Raw genomic sequence first — 19,781 nt, 5'->3', positions numbered from 1 at the left:
TCCCTCGAGTGGTGCTAATGTATGGGGATCGCTGGTCGGCGCGGACTTGATGGCCCGAACGATTTGATTCCTCTCTGTATCTCTAAATTAAACTACACATCACTAACCCAGATTAGAGGATATTAATTACAAGGGGAGGTTGGACAAACTTAGATTGTTTTGTTGGGAAGTTGAGATGAAACCTCAAAGGTTCAAAGATATTTTATTGTCATGTGTATCATTAAGGTACAGTGACATTCAATTTACCATACAGCCAAACTAAAAGAAAGCAACAAGACACACAACTACATAAAAGTTAACATAAACATCCACCACAGCGGATTCCACATTCCTCACTGTGATGGAAGGCAATAAAGTCTACTCTTCTTCCTCTTTATTCTCCCGCGGTCAGGGCAGTCATGGAAACATAGAAACATAGAAACATAGTAAATAGGTGCAGGAGTAGGCCATTCAGCCCTTCGAGCCTGCACCGCCATTCAATATGATCATGGCTGATCATCCAACTCAGTATCCTGCACCTGCCTTCTCTCCATACCCCCTGATCCCTTTAGCCACAAGGGCCACATCTAACTCCCTCTTAAATATAGCCAATGAACTGGCCTCAACTACCTTCTGTGGCAGAGAATTCCAGAGATTCACCACTCTCTGTGTGAAAAATGGTTTTCTCATCTCTGTCCTAAAAGATTTCCCCCTTATCCTTAAACTGTGACCCCTTGTTTTGGACTTCCCCAACATCGGGAACAATCTTCCTGCATCTAGCCTGTCCAACCCCTTAAGAATTTTGTAAGTTTCTATAAGATCCCCCCTCAATCTTCTAAATTCTAGCGAGTACCAGCCGAGTCTATCCAGTCTATCTTCATATGAAAGTCCTGACATCCCAGGAATCAGTCTGGTGAACCTTCTATGGCAAGAATGTCTTTCCTCAGATTTGGAGACCAAAACTGTACGCAATACTCCAAATGTGGTCTCACCAAGATCCTGTACAACTGCAGTAGAACCTCCCTGCTCCTATACTCAAATCCTTTTGCTATGAATGCTAACATACCATTCGCTTTCTTCACTGCCTGCTGCACCTGCATGCCTACTTTCAATGACTGGTGTACCATGACACCCAGGTCTCGTTGCATCTCCCCTTTTCCTAATCGGCCACCATTCAGATAATAGTCTACTTTCCTATTTTTGCCACCAAAATGGATAACCTCACATTTATCCACATTATACTGCATCTGCCATGCATTTGCCCACTCACCCAGACTATCCAAGTCAACTTGCAGTCTCCGAGCATCCTCCTCACAGCTCACACTGGCCCCCAGCTTCGTGTCATCCGCAAACTTGCATTCAATTCCCTCGTCCAAATCATTAATATATATTGTAAATCGCTCGGGTCCCAGCACTGAGCCTTGCGGTACCCCACTAGTCACTGTCTGCCATTCTGAAAAGGACCCGTTTACTCCTACTCTTTGCTTCCTGTCTGCCAGCCAGTTCTCTATCCACATCAATACTGAACCCCCAATACCGTGTGCTTTAAGTTTGTATACTAATCTCTTATGTGGGACCTTGTCGAAAGCCTTCTGAAAGTCCAGATATAACACATCCACTGGTTCTCCCTTATCCACTCTACTAGTTACATCCTCGAAAAATTCTATAAGATTCGTCAGACATGATTTACCTTTCGTGAATCCATGCTGACTTTGTCCAATGATTTCACCACTTTCCAAATGTGCTGCTTTCCCATCTTTAATAACTGACTCTAGCAGTTTCCCCACTACCGATGTTAGACTAACTGGTCTGTAATTCCCCGTTTTCTCTCTCCCTCCCTTTGTAAAAAGTGGGGTTACATTAGCTACCCTCCAATCCTCAGGAACTACTCCAGAATCTAAAGAGTTTTGAAAAATTATCACTAATGCATCCACTATTTCTGAGGCTACTTCCTTAAGTACTCTGGGATGCAGCCTATCTGGCCCTGGGGATTTATCGGCCTTTAATCCATTCAATTTACCTAACACCACTTCCCGGCTAACCTGGATTTCACTCAGTTCCTCCATCTTATTTGACCCGCGGTCCCCTGCTATTTCCGGCAGATTATTTATGTCTTCCTTAGTGAAGACAGAACCAAAGTAGTTATTCAATTGGTCTGCCATGTCCTTGTTCCCCATGATAAATTCACCTGTTTCTGACTGCAAGGGACCTACATTTGTTTTAACTATGCAAGGAACCTACATTTGTTTTAACTTTGTCGAACCATCCGCAGTCGGGGCGATCGAAGCTCCCGCAGCCAGCGATCGAAGCACCGGCGATGGGGCCGGTCGAAGTTCCTGCAGCCTGGAGCTCCCGAAGTCAGTCCCTAACCATGACCTTCTATGGGCTGCGTCTTTGGTTGCACTGCAGCCTTTGTTTTACAGCGGGACAGGCAGCATCTCTGGATAGAAGGAATGGGTGACGTTTCAGGTCGAGACCCTTCTTCAGACTGAAGAAAGGTCTCGACCCGAAACGTCACCCGTTCCTTGTATCCAGAGATGCTGCCTGTCCCGCTGAGTTACTCCAGTGTGTCTATCTGTGTCTATCGCAATGTAATCCAGCATCTGCCTTTCCCTCCTGCAGACTTTGGTTTTTTGACTATTGGTTTTAGTTTTATTTAGTTTTAGAGATGCAGCGTGGAAACAGGCCCTTAGCCCACCGAGTCTGCACCGACCAGCGATCACCTCATACACTTGTACTATCCTAGAAATACTAGGGACAATGTACACTTATACCAAGTATACAAACCCAAGCCATTTAACATACAAACCTGGAATGTGGGAGGAAACTGAAGATCTTGGAGAAAACCCATGCGGTCACGGGGAGAACGTACAAACTCTGTACAGACAGCACCTGTAGTTGGGATTGAACCACGGTCTCTGGAGCTTCAAGCCCGGTAAGGCAGCAACTCTACCGCTGCACCACCCATAACCCATTATAGTTATGTAGCATTGCAAGAATTAATTTATTGTATGTTTTGATTATTGTGTACTATCTGTATGTCACTGCGTTTATGGTTAAGCTGCAACAATGTCATTGTTCCATTGTTGGCACATATGACATTTAAACCCCCTTGGCTATTGTCATTGCCTGAGACACGGGCATCGTACTAGTCACTGTCTCCCTGACTGAAGTTGAGAGCAGTCGTTCCATCCTCCATCACCAGCAAAGGGAGTCCTAAATGGTTGCCCACGAGCCCAATCCTCCTCAAGCTTTGCGGAGGCCCCACCAAATTGTTTGGCACTTGTCTCCCCTGGGGAGACCATTAGGAGCAGCACGGTGGCGCAGCGGTAGAGCTGCTGCCTCACAGCGCCAAAGACCCGGGTTCGGTCCTGACCTCCAGTGCTGTCTGTATGGTGTTTGCATGTTCTCCCTGTGACCGCGTGGGTTTTCTCCGGGTGCATCCGTTTGCTCCCACGCTCCAAAGACGTGCAGGTTAATTGGCTTCTGTAAATTGTCCCTAGTGTGTAGGATAGAACTAGTGTACGGATGATCATTGGTTGGCATGGACTTGGTGGGCTGAAGGGCCTATTTCCACTCTGTATCTCTAAAGTCTAAAAGGATGAATGCATGAAGCTCCCCGCTCGTTCGCTGCTACTACAGCACCCGTACCTGTCAACAAAATATCCAATCACGGGGCTCTCTTTGGTGACGTTGGGCGGCTTCCAGGTGAGGATGACGTAATCCTTGTTGGCATCGTAATACATGGCATCCATCGGGGCTCCTGGAGCTCCCACCACTGGGGCTACAGCATCTGTGTGGGCAAGAGACGTGGAGACGGAGTGTCACTGCTCATTGCTCCTGTGTGGTGGACCTAACACTGCCGGGAAAAGGTTAACCTGGGTGGCCAGTCCAGTCTAGTCTAGATTAGTGTAGTCTAGTCTAGTCTAGTGTAGTCTAGTGTAGTCTAGTGTAGTGTAGTGTAGTCTAGTGTAGTCTAGTCTAGTGTAGTCTAGTCTAGTGTAGTCTAGTCTAGTCTAGTCTAGTCTAGTCTAGTCTAGTGTAGTCTAGTCTAGTGTAGTCTAGTGTAGTGTAGTGTAGTCTAGTGTAGTCTAGTCTAGTCTAGTGTAGTCTAGTCTAGTGTAGTCTAGTCTAGTGTAGTCTAGTCTAGTCTAGTCTAGTCTAGTCTAGTCTAGTGTAGTCTAGTCTAGTGTAGTCTAGTGTAGTCTAGTGTAGTGTAGTGTAGTGTAGTGTAGTGTAGTGTAGTGTAGTGTAGTGTAGTCTAGTCTAGTCTAGTCTAGTCTAGTGTAGTCTAGTCTAGTCTAGTCTAGTCTAGTCTAGTGTAGTGTAGTGTAGTGTAGTGTAGTCTAGTCTAGTGTAGTCTAGTCTAGTGTAGTCTAGTCTAGTCTAGTGTAGTGTAATGTAGTGTAGTTTAGTGTAGTCTAGTGTAGTCTAGTCTAGTCTAGTCTAGTGTAGTGTAGTCTAGTCTAGTGTAGTCTAGTCTAGTCTAGTGTAGTGTAGTCTAGTGTAGTCTAGTGTAGTCTAGTCTAGTCTAGTGTAGTGTAGTCTAGTGTAGTCTAGTGTAGTGTAGTCTAGTGTAGTCTAGTGTAGTGTAGTGTAGTGTAGTCTAGTGTAGTCTAGTGTAGTCTAGTGTAGTGTAGTCTAGTGTAGTCTAGTGTAGTCTAGTCTAGTCTAGTGTAGTGTAGTCTAGTCTAGTGTAGTCTAGTCTAGTGTAGTCTAGTCTAGTCTAGTCTAGTGTAGTCTAGTCTAGTCAAGTCAAAGTCTAATCTAGTCTAGTCTAGTCTAGTCTAGTGTAGTCTAGTCTAGTCAAAGGTTAGTCTAATCGAAGTCTACTCCAGTCTGTTCGAAGTCTAGTCGAATCTAGCCTAGTTGAGATCTAGTCTAGTCGGTCTTGTTGAAGTCTAGTCTATAGATGAAGTCTAGTCTGGTCTAGTCCAGTAATTGATTGAAAGATACAGCATGGAAACAGGCCCTTCGGCCCAGTGGGTCCATGCTGACCAGCGATCACCCCGTTCACACTAGTTCTATCTTATCTTACTTCCTCATCCACTCGCACACACTAGGGGCTATTTACTGAAGCCAATTAACCTACAAATCTGCATGTCTTTGTGACGTGGGAGGAAAGCGGAGCACCAGGAGAAAACCCACGGGGTCACAGAGGGAACGTGCAAACTCTGCACAGACAGCACCTGTAGTCAGGATGGAACCCAGGGACTGGTGCTGTAAGGCACTGACACTGATGCTGAAGTTATGGGGGGAAGGCAGGAGAATGGGGTTAGGAGGGAGAGATAGATCAGCGGGGTAGACTTGATGGGCCGATTGGTCTAATTCTGCTCCTATGACTTATGACACTACCAGCTGCACCACCCTGCCACCCACTGGGAATTGAATTAAAATATTCTTTACTGTGATGCTGAATCTCTTACCTCTCACAAACACATACGCACTGTGCTCGGAAATGCCACCTCTCGTAACCAAACGGAGGGTGTACAGGCCTTCATCATCTTTATTCAGGTGAGGTAAGGTGAGGATGGCAGTGCCTTCTTTGTACTGCATCATAGTCCATTTAGACTTCTTTATCTCCACATCTGGAAAAGAAAACATTTGCAGGGATAAGGAAGAACCCCGCACTTACACCAATTGAAGATAGACACAAAGTGCTGGAGTAACTCAGCGGCTCAGGCGGCAACTCTGGAAAACATGGATAGGTGACGTTTTGGATCAGGGCCATCTTCAGACTGAGGTCTGTAGATGGGTCCCGACCCAAATCATCACCCATCCCTTTTCTCCAGAGATGCTGCCTGACCCGCTGAGTTACTCCAGCACTTTGTGTCTATCTTCAGTATAAACTAGCATCTGCAGTTCCTCTCTACACTTAAAACAACTGGGACTTGAAATTGGTGCCAAATCTGGCGACTCTGCGTACTGTCTCAGCGTACCACTGCGAGAAACTTGTGCCGTATCTGAGATGTTTGTCTAAGATGTATCTAAGTGCCAACTGAAGATAGGCACATAAGATGTATCTAAGTTTTACTGAAGATAGACACAAAAAGTTGGAGTAACTCAGCGGGACAGGCAGCATCTCTGGAGAGAAGGAATGGGTGACGTTTCAGTTCGAGACCCTTCTGCAGATTTATACTGAATTGTATACAAAAATGAATTTCACTGTATCTCGGTACATGTGACAATAAAGTACCGTGGAACCATCGAACTTTAGACACACTGTCAACCAGTAGCAACAGATAATAACTAATTAAGATAAACCATAAATGGGATGTGAGGGGCATGTTTGTTTTTATACAGAGAGTGGTGGATATCTGGAACATGTTGCCAGCCGTGGTGGCAGAAGCAGATACCATTGTGGTATTTAAGATGCTTTCAGATAGGCACATAGATATGCAGGGAATGGAGGGATATTAATCACATGCCTGCTGAGATTAGTTTAGCCTGACATCATGTTTGGCACGGACATTGTCAGCTGAAGGGCCTGCTCCTGTGCTGTACTATTGTATGAAAGATATATAGACTTTAGAGATCTAGTGGGGAAACAACCCCTTTGGCCCACTGAGTCCAAGCTGACCAGCAATCACCCCACACACTAGCACAGTCCTACCAGGGCTGCCAACTCTCACGCTTTGAGCGTGAGAATCACGCCCTCAGGCAAACTCTCACGCCCTCACGCTGATCAGAAATTTCTCACGCTCTGTGGTGAGAAATTCTGTGATCAACAAAAATGTCAAAACTCGGATAAACTGCATGGTCCGCGGGTGTTGGAGAGCCGAGGGCTGAGGGAGGGATGGAAGCAGCGGGCGGATACAGATACGGGGAGCTGGGGCTGGTGAGTTTGCGGGGCTGACGAGTGTTTGCGCGGCTAGCGAGTCGCTCGCTGCAGCTCCGGCCGTGGAGCACTCCGGACAGTGCGAGTGTCCCGGGTCGTCGGAGGCACCGCTGCCGCGAGAGTCTCTGTGTCGAAGGGACAGACTCTCAAAGGGAGGTGGAGAGAGAGAGAGAGAGGAAGGAGACAGGAGACAGGGGGGGATAGAGAGAGGGGGGGGGAGAGGAGAGAGAGGGGAGAGACAGAGGGGGGGGGGTGGAGAGAGAGAAGAGGGAAAGGGGGAAAGAGGTAGGGGAGACAGCAGAGTGGGAGACAGAGGGGGGAAGAGAGAGGGGTGAGAGGGAAGAAAGAGGGAAGAGGCGAGGAGGGGGTGTGAGAGGGAGGCGAGGTTAGGAGAACGTAGGGAGAGTGAGGGGGAAGAGGAGAGGGGGAAGCGGGAGAGAGGGCGGGAAGAGAGCAAAAGGGGATAAGACGAGAGAGACTGGGGGGCAAGAGACAGACGGGAGATAGAGATTGAGGAGAAAGAGAGGGCGAGAGGAGCAAGGGGGAGTGAGGTGGGGAGGGAGATATGGGGGCTGAGAGCGAGGACTGAGAGGAGGATGATGAGAGGAGGAAAGAGAGTATGGAGAGAGAGAGAGGGAGGGGAAGAGAGGAGAGGTGAGAGGAGAGACAGAAGAGAGCCAGGGGAGAGTGTGTGGAGAGGGAGAGGGAGAGAGGGGGAGAGAGAGAGGGAGGGAAAAAGAGAGAGGGGGGAGAGAGAGGGGGAGAGAGGAGAGAGAGAGAGAGGGGGAGGGAGAGAAGAGGGGGGGAGAGGGAGAAGAAAGAGAGGGGGGAAAGAGAGGGGAGAGAGAGTTCGGGGAAAGAGGGGAGAGAGAGGGAGAGAGGGGAGGGGGGGAGAGAGAGGAGAGAGGGGACGAGAGAGAGGGGGGTGAGGTGGGACAGAGAGAGGGGAAGAGAGGAGAGAGAGAGGGGGGGGAGAGAGAAGAGAGGGAAGGGGAGAGAGTGAGAGGGGGGAGACAGGGGAGAGAGAGGGGTGAGAGGAGAGACAGAGAGGGAGAGAGGAGAGAGAGAGGGGAAAGAGAGATGGAGGGGAGAGAGAGAGGGGGGTTGAGAGGAGAGAGAGTGCATCCTGGAGGACAACCAGTGGCTGCTGGAAGTAAGTACCAAGCACTGGGTAGAAACGGTGGAAGGTAGTGGACTTCAAATGGGGGTGGTTGGAGAAAGCATCCTGCTTGCCTGCTAGATTTTCACTTACTGTAACTGCAGGAAAAATGTTCCCAATGTTGGAGGCGTTCAGAACCATGGGTCACAGTTTAAGAATAAAGGGGGGGCCAGTTAGGACTGAGATGAGAACAAACGTTCTTCACGCAGAGAGTTGTGAATCTGTGGAATTCTCTGCCACAGAAGGCAGTGTAGGCCAATTCACTGGATGCTTTCAAGTGAGAGTTAGATTTAGTTCTTGGGGCTAACAACATCAAGGGAAATGGGGAAAAAACAGGAAAGAGGTACTGATTTTAGATGAATAGCCATGATCATATTGAATGGCAGTGCTGGCACGAAGGGCCAAATGGCCTATTCCTGCACCTATTTTCTATGTTTCTATGCTTGAGTATATGGTAATAAAACTCGATCACTTGATTTTGAAGCATTCATGCATGGTGGAGGTATAATGTAGTCATAGAGTGATACAGTGTGAAAACAGGCAACTTGCCCACACCCGCCAACATGTCCCAGCTACGCCACCTGCTTTTGGTCCATACCTCCAAACCTGTCCTATCCATGTATCAGTCTAACTGTTTCTTAAATGTTGGGATGGTCCCTGCCTCAACTACCTCCTCTGGCAGCTTGTTCCATACACCCATCACCCTTTGTGTGGATAAAGTTACCCCATAAAAAGTGACCTCTTAAAAATACTTCATATAAAAAACATTGAAATCATACTTCTACAGTGCACTAAAACATGATTTTAATACATCAAATTTCAAAAAGTTCCTAACCTGGGAGGGGGGTCACCCTTCTTCCACACCCTCTCCCCACTCGGTTGCTCCACTCCCTCACCGGGTACCCCAAGGCCAGTGATCAGTGATCGCACAGCCTCCCCCCTTTCAAAAACGCTCCAATCCAATTTAAAGCATATATATTGTATTCAAGTGTAAGTTAAAAGACTTGCTGCAGTATGCACCGTATTGCACAATTCCAATGGAAGGGTGACACCCTCCTCCCTCCTCCCTCCTCCCCCTCCCCCTCCACCCCCCCCCCCCCCCCCCCCCCCCGGTCGCTATGCTCCCTCGAGCTTGGTCTCTGGCAATTTCTCACTCCCAACTCTCACCCAATTAAGAAGCCAATTAAGCTATAACCATCCATATCTTTGGAGTGTGGGAGAAAACCGGAGCACCCAGAGAAAACCCACGTAGTCACAGACTACACCCGAAGTTGGGATCGAACCTGGGTCTCTGGTGCTGTGAGTCAGCCACTTTACCGCTGCCAAACTATGCCTCAGCTCTCATTCCAAAATCAATACTTCCAAGTTTCGACAGTGTGAAGACTCAGGGACCAAGATTCCAACTGTTTTCCATAAAAACTAAAACCAAAATATATATTCATTCTGCACAGGAAACTAACATGACAAATGATACCTGATCTGTGTGTTTCAATAGAGATGTATGTGTTAAATGTGTCGGTGCTTCTTAAACTGGTGAATGGTTCAACCAAGGGTGAATGAAATTATTTTGGAGTGAATGAGTTAATTTATGTTTTTTTGCTCATGTGACAAAATAATTGATATATAAAATTATGCACACGGGAGAATAAGACGAAAATTACCAAAAAACAAAAACATTTAGTCGAGGGTGAATGATATTTTGTGATAAAGACTCAAGAGTGAATGACTGTGAAAATGCCACTTTAAATAACAAACCACAGCACAAAGTGCTGGAGTAACTCAGCGGGTCAGGCAGCATCTGGGGGCAACTGGGATAGGTCGAGGGTCGAGTCTAAAAGAGGGTCTCGATCGGAAACGCCACCACCCTTTTCTCCAGAGATGCTGCCTGATCGCTGAGTTACTCCAGCACTTTGTGTCCTTTTGAGTATTAATCAACACCTGCGGTTAGAATATGAATATTGGTTTTTCTAACTTCAAGCGACCCTTGGTTTCCCTCTCTCTCTGTCCCTCCCCTACCCTGGTTCTCCGACTAGTTTCACTGTCCTCGTGATTCATTTTACTGTTTGTGTGTCTCGTTGTCACCTTCCCCTCAGCCAACAATGAACCATTCTACATTTCCTTACCATCTTCTGCTTTGATCTGTCATTTTCACACCTTACCCTTCCATATCTCTAGTCCTCCTCTCCCCTGACCCTCAGTCTGAAGAAAACGTCACCTGTCCCTTCTCTCCGGAGATACTGCCTGTCCCGCTGAGTTACTCCAGCATTTTGTGTCTATCTGCAGTTATTTCTACACCAGTGCCCAGCTGTTCAGCACTTTGCCAGCAGATGGCAGTCACCACCAGGGACAGCATCCCAGTGGAATGAGATACTGTTTGAAGTAGTGTCAACACAGGTTACTAACGCAGTCTCCTTTTGACAGGGCTACCGCTCTTCCCCAAGGTTCCTGCACAAATCTACCTGGAAAGAACACTCTTTCTCCAAGGTAACGACCACGTCTGAGGTAGTTGCTTTCCACTTTAAGTGAGTTCATACGGTGGAATGATAACTAAAATCAGGGTGTGTTCAGCAGTGTGGAAATGATCAAAGACCAGAGGGCACAGCTTTAAGATCAGAGAGGGAAAGTTTAAAGGAGATGTGAGGTGCGGGCCAAGTTTTTTATTTACACAGGGTGGTGGGGGCCTGGGACGCATTGCTGGGGATGGTGGTGGAGGCAGATATGATAGTGCAGAGAAGGAACGGATATGTGACAGCTGGCACATAGATGTACAGGGAATGGAGGGATATGAATCACAGCAGAGATTAGCCACATGCCATAGTTACATGTGAGAAATGTGTTAGAGGATTAGATTGGGCAGATGCACAGTGTCTTTTGCCTAGAGTAAGGTAATCGAGAACCAGAGGATATGGGTTTAAGGTGAGGGGAAAAGATTTAATAGGAAATGAGGGGTGACTTTTTCACACAAAGAAGGGTGGTGGGTGTATGGAACGAGCTGCCGGGGGTGATAGTTGAGGTGGGATTATAGCAACGTTTAAGAAACATTTAGACAGGTACATGGATAGGACAGATTTAGAGGGATATGGGCGAAACACAGGCAGGTTGGACCAGTGTAGATGGGGCATATTGGGCGGTGTGAGCAAGTTGGGCCGAAGGACCTGTTTCCATGCTGTTTGACTCTCTGACTCTAAATGTGGCAATAACGTTTCCTTGAATCATTGAATAACTTGGCATCATGTTCAGCATGGAGACTGTGGGCCGAAGGGCCTGTTCATGCGCTATACTGTTCTATGTCCTCTGTACCCCTCAGCCATGAGTCTCGCGGTGGAGGGCAGGTGGAGATGTTTTGCCAGCAGGGATTGGGGGATTATCGGGTTTACTTGGTGATGAAAGCAGATTCTGGTCTCTCAAACCTGGAACTTTGGAGCCGTGAGGCAGCGGCTTCACCCACTACGCCACCATGTAACCTCATATTCAAACGTCCTTGTGTGATTTGATGTCAAATGATCGGCAATGAAGGAACATTGCCACACAGGGTCCCGGCATTATAAACCACTGCTCCAAATCTATCTTGAACATAGAACATGGATCAGCACAGGAGCAGGCCCTTCGGCCCACAACGTCCATGCTGAACATGATGCTAAGTTAAACTTGCCCCAGCCTCCATATGACTCCATTCCCTGTCTATCCATGTGCCAAAAAGCCACTTGAATAGCAGTGCTATGTCTGCCTCAATAACTAGACCTGGCAGCACATTCCAGGCACTCACCACTCTCTGTGTAATAATACTTGCCCAGCAGGTGATAAGTTCATCTGTTCTATGAGCGAAATCAGGCCATTCGGCCGATCAAGGCCTCTACGCCATTCCATCATGGCTGATTTATCTTTCCCTCTCAACCCCATTCTCCTGCCTTCTCCCTATAACCCCTGACACCCGTACTAATCAAGAATCTATCAATCACCTTAAACATATCCATTGACTTTGCCCCTCTCACAGTGAAGCCGTGCCCTCTAGTCTCTGACACCCCGCCCCAATGAAAAACGTTCTGACTGTCTACTCTATCCTTGCCTCTGCTGATTTTACAGGCTGTAGAAGGGTTCCCACCTGTAACGTCATCTATTCCATTTCTCCAGAGATGCTGCCTGCCTGACCCGCTGAGTTACTCCAGCATTTTGTGCCTATCTTCGGCATAAAGCGGCATCTGCAGTTCCTTCCTACACTCTCCCGAATTTATATACCTCTATCCGGTCTCACCCGAGACAGAGGCGCCCTTTTGCAAAAAAGAACGTGCTCGTATCTGAAGGGGGTTGTTCAAGGTCGATGAGTCGAGGAGTTAAATTTCCACTGACTGGCAGTGAGGTGATTGGAAACGGAGAAGCAGAGAGCTGAGCTCGGCAGGGCTGGAATCTGCAGCTACAGAGATACAGTACCAGGGAGCTGAGCTGTCCTAGCTGCTCACTTTAGCAGGTGTACGTGGTGCGAATGGCGGGGGCAGGCTGAGAGCCACAATGATCCCAGAAATGTGTGGGTTAACCAATGATGAGCATTTGACGGCACTGGGCCTGTACTCGCTGGAGTTTAGAAGGATGAGGGGAGAACCTCATTGAAAAGTACCGAATAGTGAAAGGCCTGGATAGAGTGGATGCACGGAAGATGCTTCCACTAGTGGGAGAGTCTAGGGCCAGAGGCCACAGCCTCAGAAATAAAGGATGTTCCTTTAGGAAGGAGATGAGGAGGAATTTCTTCAATCAGATGGTGGTGAATCTATGGAATATTTTGCCACAGAAGGCTGTGAAGGTCAAGACAGTGGATGTTTTTAAGGCAGAGATAGATAGATTCTTGATTAGTCCAGGTGTCAGAGGTTATGGGGAGAATGTAGGAGAATGGGGTTAGGAGGGAGAGATAGATCAGCCATGATTGAGTGGAGGAGTAACATAATGGGTCAAATGGCCTAATTCTGCTCCAATCACTTATGACCTTATGACCTATGACTACTGACCGTCTCGGTACCACACAGCTTCTGGCTGGAGACGGCGGATGTTGGGGGTAAGGATCATTCGGCAGGTCAGGATCATCGTCTCCCCCTCGGTGCCAAAGCTCACCCCAAACTTCTCGCTGTACTGGATGTCAATCTGTGTGAAGACAGCAGGTGACAGCAGAGGAACTGTTGGAGAGAGAAAAACAGCACACGTTAGCACAAAGTCGACTTCATTCAATATCAACTTCACCTCCCGTCCACTGACTCCATCCACACCTCACGCTGCCTCGGCAAGGCCAGCAGCAGAATCGACGACCAGTCTCACTGGTGCCGAGCTGTCAGAGGAGGTTGGTGAGGCAGGAACTATCACGAATCTCCGCCTGGGGACGTCGGGAGCTGCGAACTCCGGTGGGAAGCGGCCGATTTGCAGGTCCAAGCCGCTGAGGTTGCCCTCCCGTTCAGATGTCGGAGTTCCAACATCCCGGCGAGCGGGCCTGAGCGGCGACTGCGGAGGGCTCCGGAGGCCCCGACCACGGGTGAACATCAGAGGATGATGACTGACTTTGGTGCCTTCCATCACAATGGGAAACTTTTGATTCTGCTGTGTAGGGATGTTTTATGTTGAACTCTATCGTGTGTTGTGTTCTTTTATTTTATTGTGTGGGTGATCACATTATTGTGTGGGTGACAAATAAATATATCTTGTATCTTGTAAAGTTTAAGAAACATTTGGGCAGGTACATGAATAGGACAGGTTTAGAGGGATATGGGCCAAACACAGGCAGATGGGACTAGTGTAGATGGGACATGTTGGGCAGTGTGGGCAAGTTGGGCCGAAGGGTCTGTCTCCATGCTGTATGTCTCTTGTTCCATTGTCGCTACTTAAACACTCTTGACTAAATGATTCATGTGAACTTAAATAATGATTGTTAAAAATCGTTATCTGTGCTGAACCTCGACCTTTAAATCACTTATAATTTGCGGGTTTAGTTTAGTTTAGCTTATTGCTGTCGCGTGTACCGAGATACAGTGAAAAGATCTTGTTGCGTGCTATTCAGTCAAAGAAAAGACTGTACAGGATTGAAATCGAACCGTCTACAGTGTACAGATAACAATTTGCATCCTAATGCTTTACCCACAGAACAAAACGCAACATTCCCTTATGACGTTACATGGAAATATTTTGCCATTTCCCGCACAGCAATGGAATTAAAATCCATCACTCACTGTGACCTTTGAGTTGGAGTTGAGTTTAGTTAAGTTTGAGTTGAGTTTATTGTCACGTGTACCGAGGTACAGTGAACACCCTTTGTTGCGTGCTTTCCAATCAGCGGAAAGACAATACATGATTACAATCGAGCCATCCACAGTGTACAGATACAGGATAAAGGGGATAATGAGAATAACATTTAGTGCAAGGCAAAGTCCAGTAAAGTCTGATCAAAGATAGTCCGAGGGTCTCCAATCAGGTACATAGTAGTTCAGGGCTGCTTTCATGTTGTGGTGGGATGATTCAGTTGCCTGATTACAGCTGGGAAGAAACTGTCCCTGAATCTGGAGGTGTGCGTTTTCACACTTCTGTACCGTTAACCTCCGGTGGAATGGGATGAAAGGTCAGCTAGGCCCGAGGCACTGGGGTATCTCAGCGGAGAGCGATACAGAGCAGACTAAACAACCCAGAACAAGGTTGATTCTGACCACGGATGCTGCCATGTACGTTCTCCTTGTGACCACGTGGGTTTCCTCCTGGTGCTCCGGTTACCTCCCACATCCCAAAGACAGTGCCGTTTTGTAGGTTAATTGGCTTCAGTAGAAATTGCCCCCAGTGTGTGGGATAGAAATAGTGTACGGGGTGATCGTTGGTCGTCGTGGACTCAGTGGGCTAAGGCGCTGTATCTCTAACCTAAATTTTACCAAGGTGATCAGGTACTCCACTCTGAAGTGCCCACTGTCTGCATACATGGGTGAGGGAGAAATTGAGCTACAATGCTAATTCTGCACACTATATCTTTCTCTTCACCCTACCTATTGAACTTGAGTTTGGCTTGATCTACTCAAGTTGGCCTAAAGAACTGCAGATGCTGTTTTGCAAAAAAAGACACAAATTGCTGGAATTGCTCAGTCTGAAGAAGGGTCCTGACCTGAAACGCTGCCTATCCATATTCTCAATGGATGCTGCCTGTCCCGTTGAGTTACTCCAGTACTTTGTGCCTATTCTAAAATTGCATTAATGTACAGTATTATTGATTTGATTGGACAGGACGCTATACAAAGCTTTTTGCTGTACCACAGTACACGTGACAATAATGCACCTAGACCAAAACATTTGGAGGATCAGATTCTTCCAGAAAATGAGAGATAGAAAGATCAAAACTGACTATAGAGAAAACAGATTAAAGAGTGAAAAAGAACTGACCAGAGAGAGCAAAACTGACTAGAGAACAAAACTGACTAGAGAACAAAACTGACTAGAGAACAAAACTGACTAGAGAGAGAACAAAACTGACTAGAGAGAGAACAAAACTGACTAGAGAACAAAACTGACTAGAGAACAAAACTGACTATAGAGAGAACAAAACTGACTAGAGAACAAAACTGACTAGAGAGAGAACAAAACTGACTAGAGAGAGAACAAAACTGACTAGAGAACAAAACTGACTAGAGAGAGAACAAAACTGACTAGAGAACAAAACTGACTAGAGAACAACACTGACTAGAGAGCACTGACTAGAGAACAAAACTGACTAGAGAGAGAACAAAACTGACTAGAGAACAAAACTGACTAGAGAGAGAACAAAACTGACTAGAGAACAAAACTGACTAGAGAACAAAACTGACTAGAGAACAAAACTGACTAGAGAACAAAACTGACTAGAGAACAAAACTGACTAGAGAGAGAACAAAACTGACTAGAGAGCAAAATCGGCTAAAGAAAAAGAGAGAACAAAACTGGCTAAAGGTGGAAGACAGGACAAAACTGACTATAGAGCAAATCTGACCAAAGAGAAATAGTGAACAAAACTAACTAAAGGTAAAAGGATAAAGAGAACAAACTGACATGAGAAAAAGAAAACTTAACTGATTAAAGAGAAAAATAGAACAAAACTGACTAATTAGGAAGAACAAAACTGACAAAAAGAGAACAAACTGACTAAAGAGAAGATATAAAAGTGGCTGAAGAGGAGAATGACTAAAGCAGCGTTCGCTGGCATGTGTGAGTGTTGTGGGCAGTGGGCACTGCTGGCTGCCACACTACAGGGTGTAGCGGGATGATCCACAGTGATATACTCACGTTTCACAGGGAGCAGCACCGAGTGGTAAGGCTCTTCATCCCCATGGAACCCTAAAGGAAGACGACAATTTAGATGCTTGTCCACACGAGGCCTCCGCTACAATAGGCAACGACAGGAGCCCAGCGTTAATCCCACCCTGCTAAACCTGGCACTCACGTTTGACAATAACAGCAGCGTTGGTGGAAGACTCTCCATGGATGTTGAAGGCCACAGCGGTGTACTGAGCAGTGTCGCTAGTTGTACATCTATGGACAGAGGCAAGGCCGGCTTAGACAATCATCATGGGTTCAATCCATGCACAGTCAGAGAGGTCCCAGGGTGAAGGAACAAGTTTAGTTTCAGCTTTAGCTTTAGTTTAGTTGTAGTTTAGTTTAGTTTATGTTTAATTTCAGTTTAGCTTAACAGGGTGAGGCCACACGCAAATTGGAAGAACGGAACCTCATATTTCACTTGGGTGGCTTACAACCCAACGATATGAATGTTGAATTCTCTCATTTTAAGTAAGTTCCATCTAAACTCCCCTCCTTCCTCCATACTTGTCGTTTAACCAGTTCCACAGTTCACCACATTGTACCTCTCTTGCGATCACAACTTCCCGAGCCAACAATGGCTCTACCAGGGTACCGCCCTGCCCGAGATCTATTCGTGGCCGGCCCCGATTGCTCCTGGTCTTTTTTCGTCCCCAGCTCTACACCCCCCCCCCCCCCCCCTCAGTCTGAAGAAGGGTCCCAACTCAAAACATCACCTATCCTTTTCCTCCAGAGATGCTGCCTGACATTTTGTGTCTATCTTCAGTATAAACCAGCATCTACAGGTCTTTGATTCTACATTCCTTTGTTTAGTTTAGTTTGAAATTACAATCAAGCCATCCACAGGTCAAAGAATAAAGGGTACAACATTTAGTGCAAGATATAACATTGAAGTCCAATGAAGTCCCATTAAAGATAGTTCTAAGGCAGGGGTGGGGAACCTGGTCATGTTGGAAGCCCGCATTAAGTTAGCTGTAATCTAATAAGGGCGCATCCAAGAAACTTCAATTAGATATAGGATTATTTCATTGAATCTTCTTTTACTCTTTGGTATTTTAAATACGTTCATTTTAAGACTAAAATAAAAATAATAAAAGACATACAAAAACACATTAATAAAAATAAAAGGATTTGTTCTACAAGATTTGGATTCATTCAAAAGGCCGCACTTAATGGCCTAGAAGGCCGCATGCAGCCTTAAGGCCACAGGTTCCCCACCCCTGTTCTAAGGTCGCCAATGGGGTAGATGGGAGGTCAGGACCGCTCTCTAGTTGGTCATGGAATGGTTCAGTTGCCTGATAACAGCTGGGAAGAAACTGTCCCTGAATCAGGAGGTGTGCGTTAACTCCCTCACTGTTCGAGGCAGTCTGTGGATACCGAGAAAATTATATATTTGCTGAGAGGCAACTTTCTCTAGATGTGAGGCCACACAATTATCTCCTAGGTCTTAGCCACTGTCCAGAGGTCCCTGCCCTAAGGTACATGCAGTGGGAACAGCAGGTGATGCCTTTCACAGTCAAATAAACTGCAGAGACTTCATCAAATAGTTCACAGAAGGATAATCACAGCCAAATCCCCATGCAAACTGTCACCATGTTGGTCTCTGGGAACTGAGAGAGGGAAATTCAGGTCATGTAATGCTTTAGTTTAGTGTACTGAGGAGCAGTGAAAAAGCTTTGTTGTTGTGTGCTATCCAGTCAGCGGAAAGACATGATTACAATCAAGCCTTTCACAGTGTACAGATGACATTTCGGGTCGGAACCCTTCTTCAGACTTCTGAAGAAGGGTTCCAACCCGAAATATCACCTCTTCCTATTCTCCTTAAATGCTGGCTGACCAACTGAGTTACTCCAGCATTATGTGTCTATCTTCAGTATAAACCTGTACCTGCAGTTCCCTCCTACACAGTCATTTGATACAGGATAAAGGAAAGACCACTTAGTGCAAGAAAAAGTCCTGTAAAGTCTGATTAGTCCGAGGGTTTCCAATGAGGAAGATGGGAGGTCAGGACTGTTCTCCAGTTGGTGAGAGGACGGTTCAGTTACCCCAATTCAGGTAATTTAATGACTGACACTGCAATGAATGATCGTAAGACATAGGAACAGAATCAAGCCATTCGGCCCATCGAGTCTGCTCAGCTATTCTATTTTTCCCTCTCAACCCCATTCTCCTCCCTTCTCTCCATCTCCTCTGACTCCCCTACTAAGCAAGTCAATCTCTGCTTTCAAAACACCCAATGACTTTGCCTCCGCAGCCATCTGTGCCAATGAATTCCACAGATCCACCACCCTCTGTTTATCAAAGCAACTCGTGGCTCAGAATTCTTTGGAAGGAGACCAAGTGTATCATCGGATTGAATAAACCCTGCTCCATACTAACTCAGTGCGAAGAAGTGTTCCATCCCGGAATGTCATCTGTCCATTTACCTTCCACGGATGCTGCCTGACCCACTGAGCCATCCAGTGTGGAAACTGGCCCCTCTGCCCAACTTGCCCATGCCGACCAACATGTCCCATCTACACTAGCCCTACCTGACTGCATTTAGTCCATATCCCTCTAAACCTGTCCTATCCATGTACCTGTCTAAATGTTTTTTATACGTTGCGATAGTACCTGCCTCAACTACCTCCTCTGGCAGCTCCATCTATATACCTACCATCCTTTATATAAAAAAACCTGTCCATCAGGTTCCTATTAAATCTCCACCCCCCACCTTAAACGTGTGCCCTCTGGTTCTTGATTCCAGCAAAGCGCAAACTGCTGGAAGAACTCAGTGGGTCAGGACGTGGAGAGATTACATTTTGGGCTGGGACCCTTCTTTCTAATTTATTTTTGTTTTTATGCTCAAGATCCCAGCTTCTGTAGTCTCTCGTGTTACCGTACTAACCCCTGTGGCCGCACAACCTCCGGTACCCAGCTTGTCCTGTAACTCCAGGGGTGACACATCGGTAGAGTTGCTGCCTCACAGCGCCAGAGACCCAGGTTCCATCCTGACTACCGGTGCTGTTTGTACATTCTCCCTGTGACCTGTGTGGATTTTTCCGGTTTCCTCCCACACTCCAAAGACGTACAGGTTTGTCGGCTAAATGGCTTCAGTAAAATTGTACATTTTCCCTGGTGCGTAGGACCGTGCTAGTGCATGGGGTGATCACTGGTTGGCATGGACTCGGTGGGCCGAAGGGCCTGTTTCAGTGCTAGAGGCACATGTGCATGAAGAGGTTCCAGAGTGAAAGAATGAAGGAGAGAGTCTTGCGCTAACTCCCTCACTGTCAAACACAGTGCCATTAATTACACCAACTCTCCCCAGCACCATTGTATTCCCTCCACAGTCCCACTAGATTCTGTCTTTGCACAGGCACTAACTAACCTACAACTCTGCACGGCTTTGGGAAGTGGGAGATAACCTACAATTCAGGGACAGTTTCTTCCCACATGAACCATCCTATCACCAGCTAGAGAGCAGCCCTCACCAACCATCTATCTCATTGGAGACCTTTGAATTATCTT

At 46.8% G+C, this 19,781-nt stretch overlaps 1 protein-coding gene across 1 annotated transcript in view; it reads right to left on the bottom strand.

Annotated features, from left to right (window-relative positions):
- The window catches only part of myom2 (myomesin 2), a 115,418-nt gene that overhangs the window by 51,815 nt on the left and 43,822 nt on the right, over nt 1–19,781 (bottom strand). The window contains 5 exon segments of the mRNA XM_033020675.1: nt 3,631–3,772; nt 5,406–5,567; nt 12,974–13,138; nt 16,245–16,295; nt 16,402–16,490. Coding sequence (XP_032876566.1) covers nt 3,631–3,772; nt 5,406–5,567; nt 12,974–13,138; nt 16,245–16,295; nt 16,402–16,490 — 609 coding nt within the window.

Source organism: Amblyraja radiata, chromosome 5, assembly GCF_010909765.2.
Source record: "Amblyraja radiata isolate CabotCenter1 chromosome 5, sAmbRad1.1.pri, whole genome shotgun sequence".
Classification (NCBI taxonomy): Eukaryota; Metazoa; Chordata; class Chondrichthyes; order Rajiformes; family Rajidae; genus Amblyraja; species Amblyraja radiata.
The sequence above is the reverse complement of the archived record's forward strand: the minus strand, read 5'-3'. Positions and strand labels throughout refer to the sequence as shown.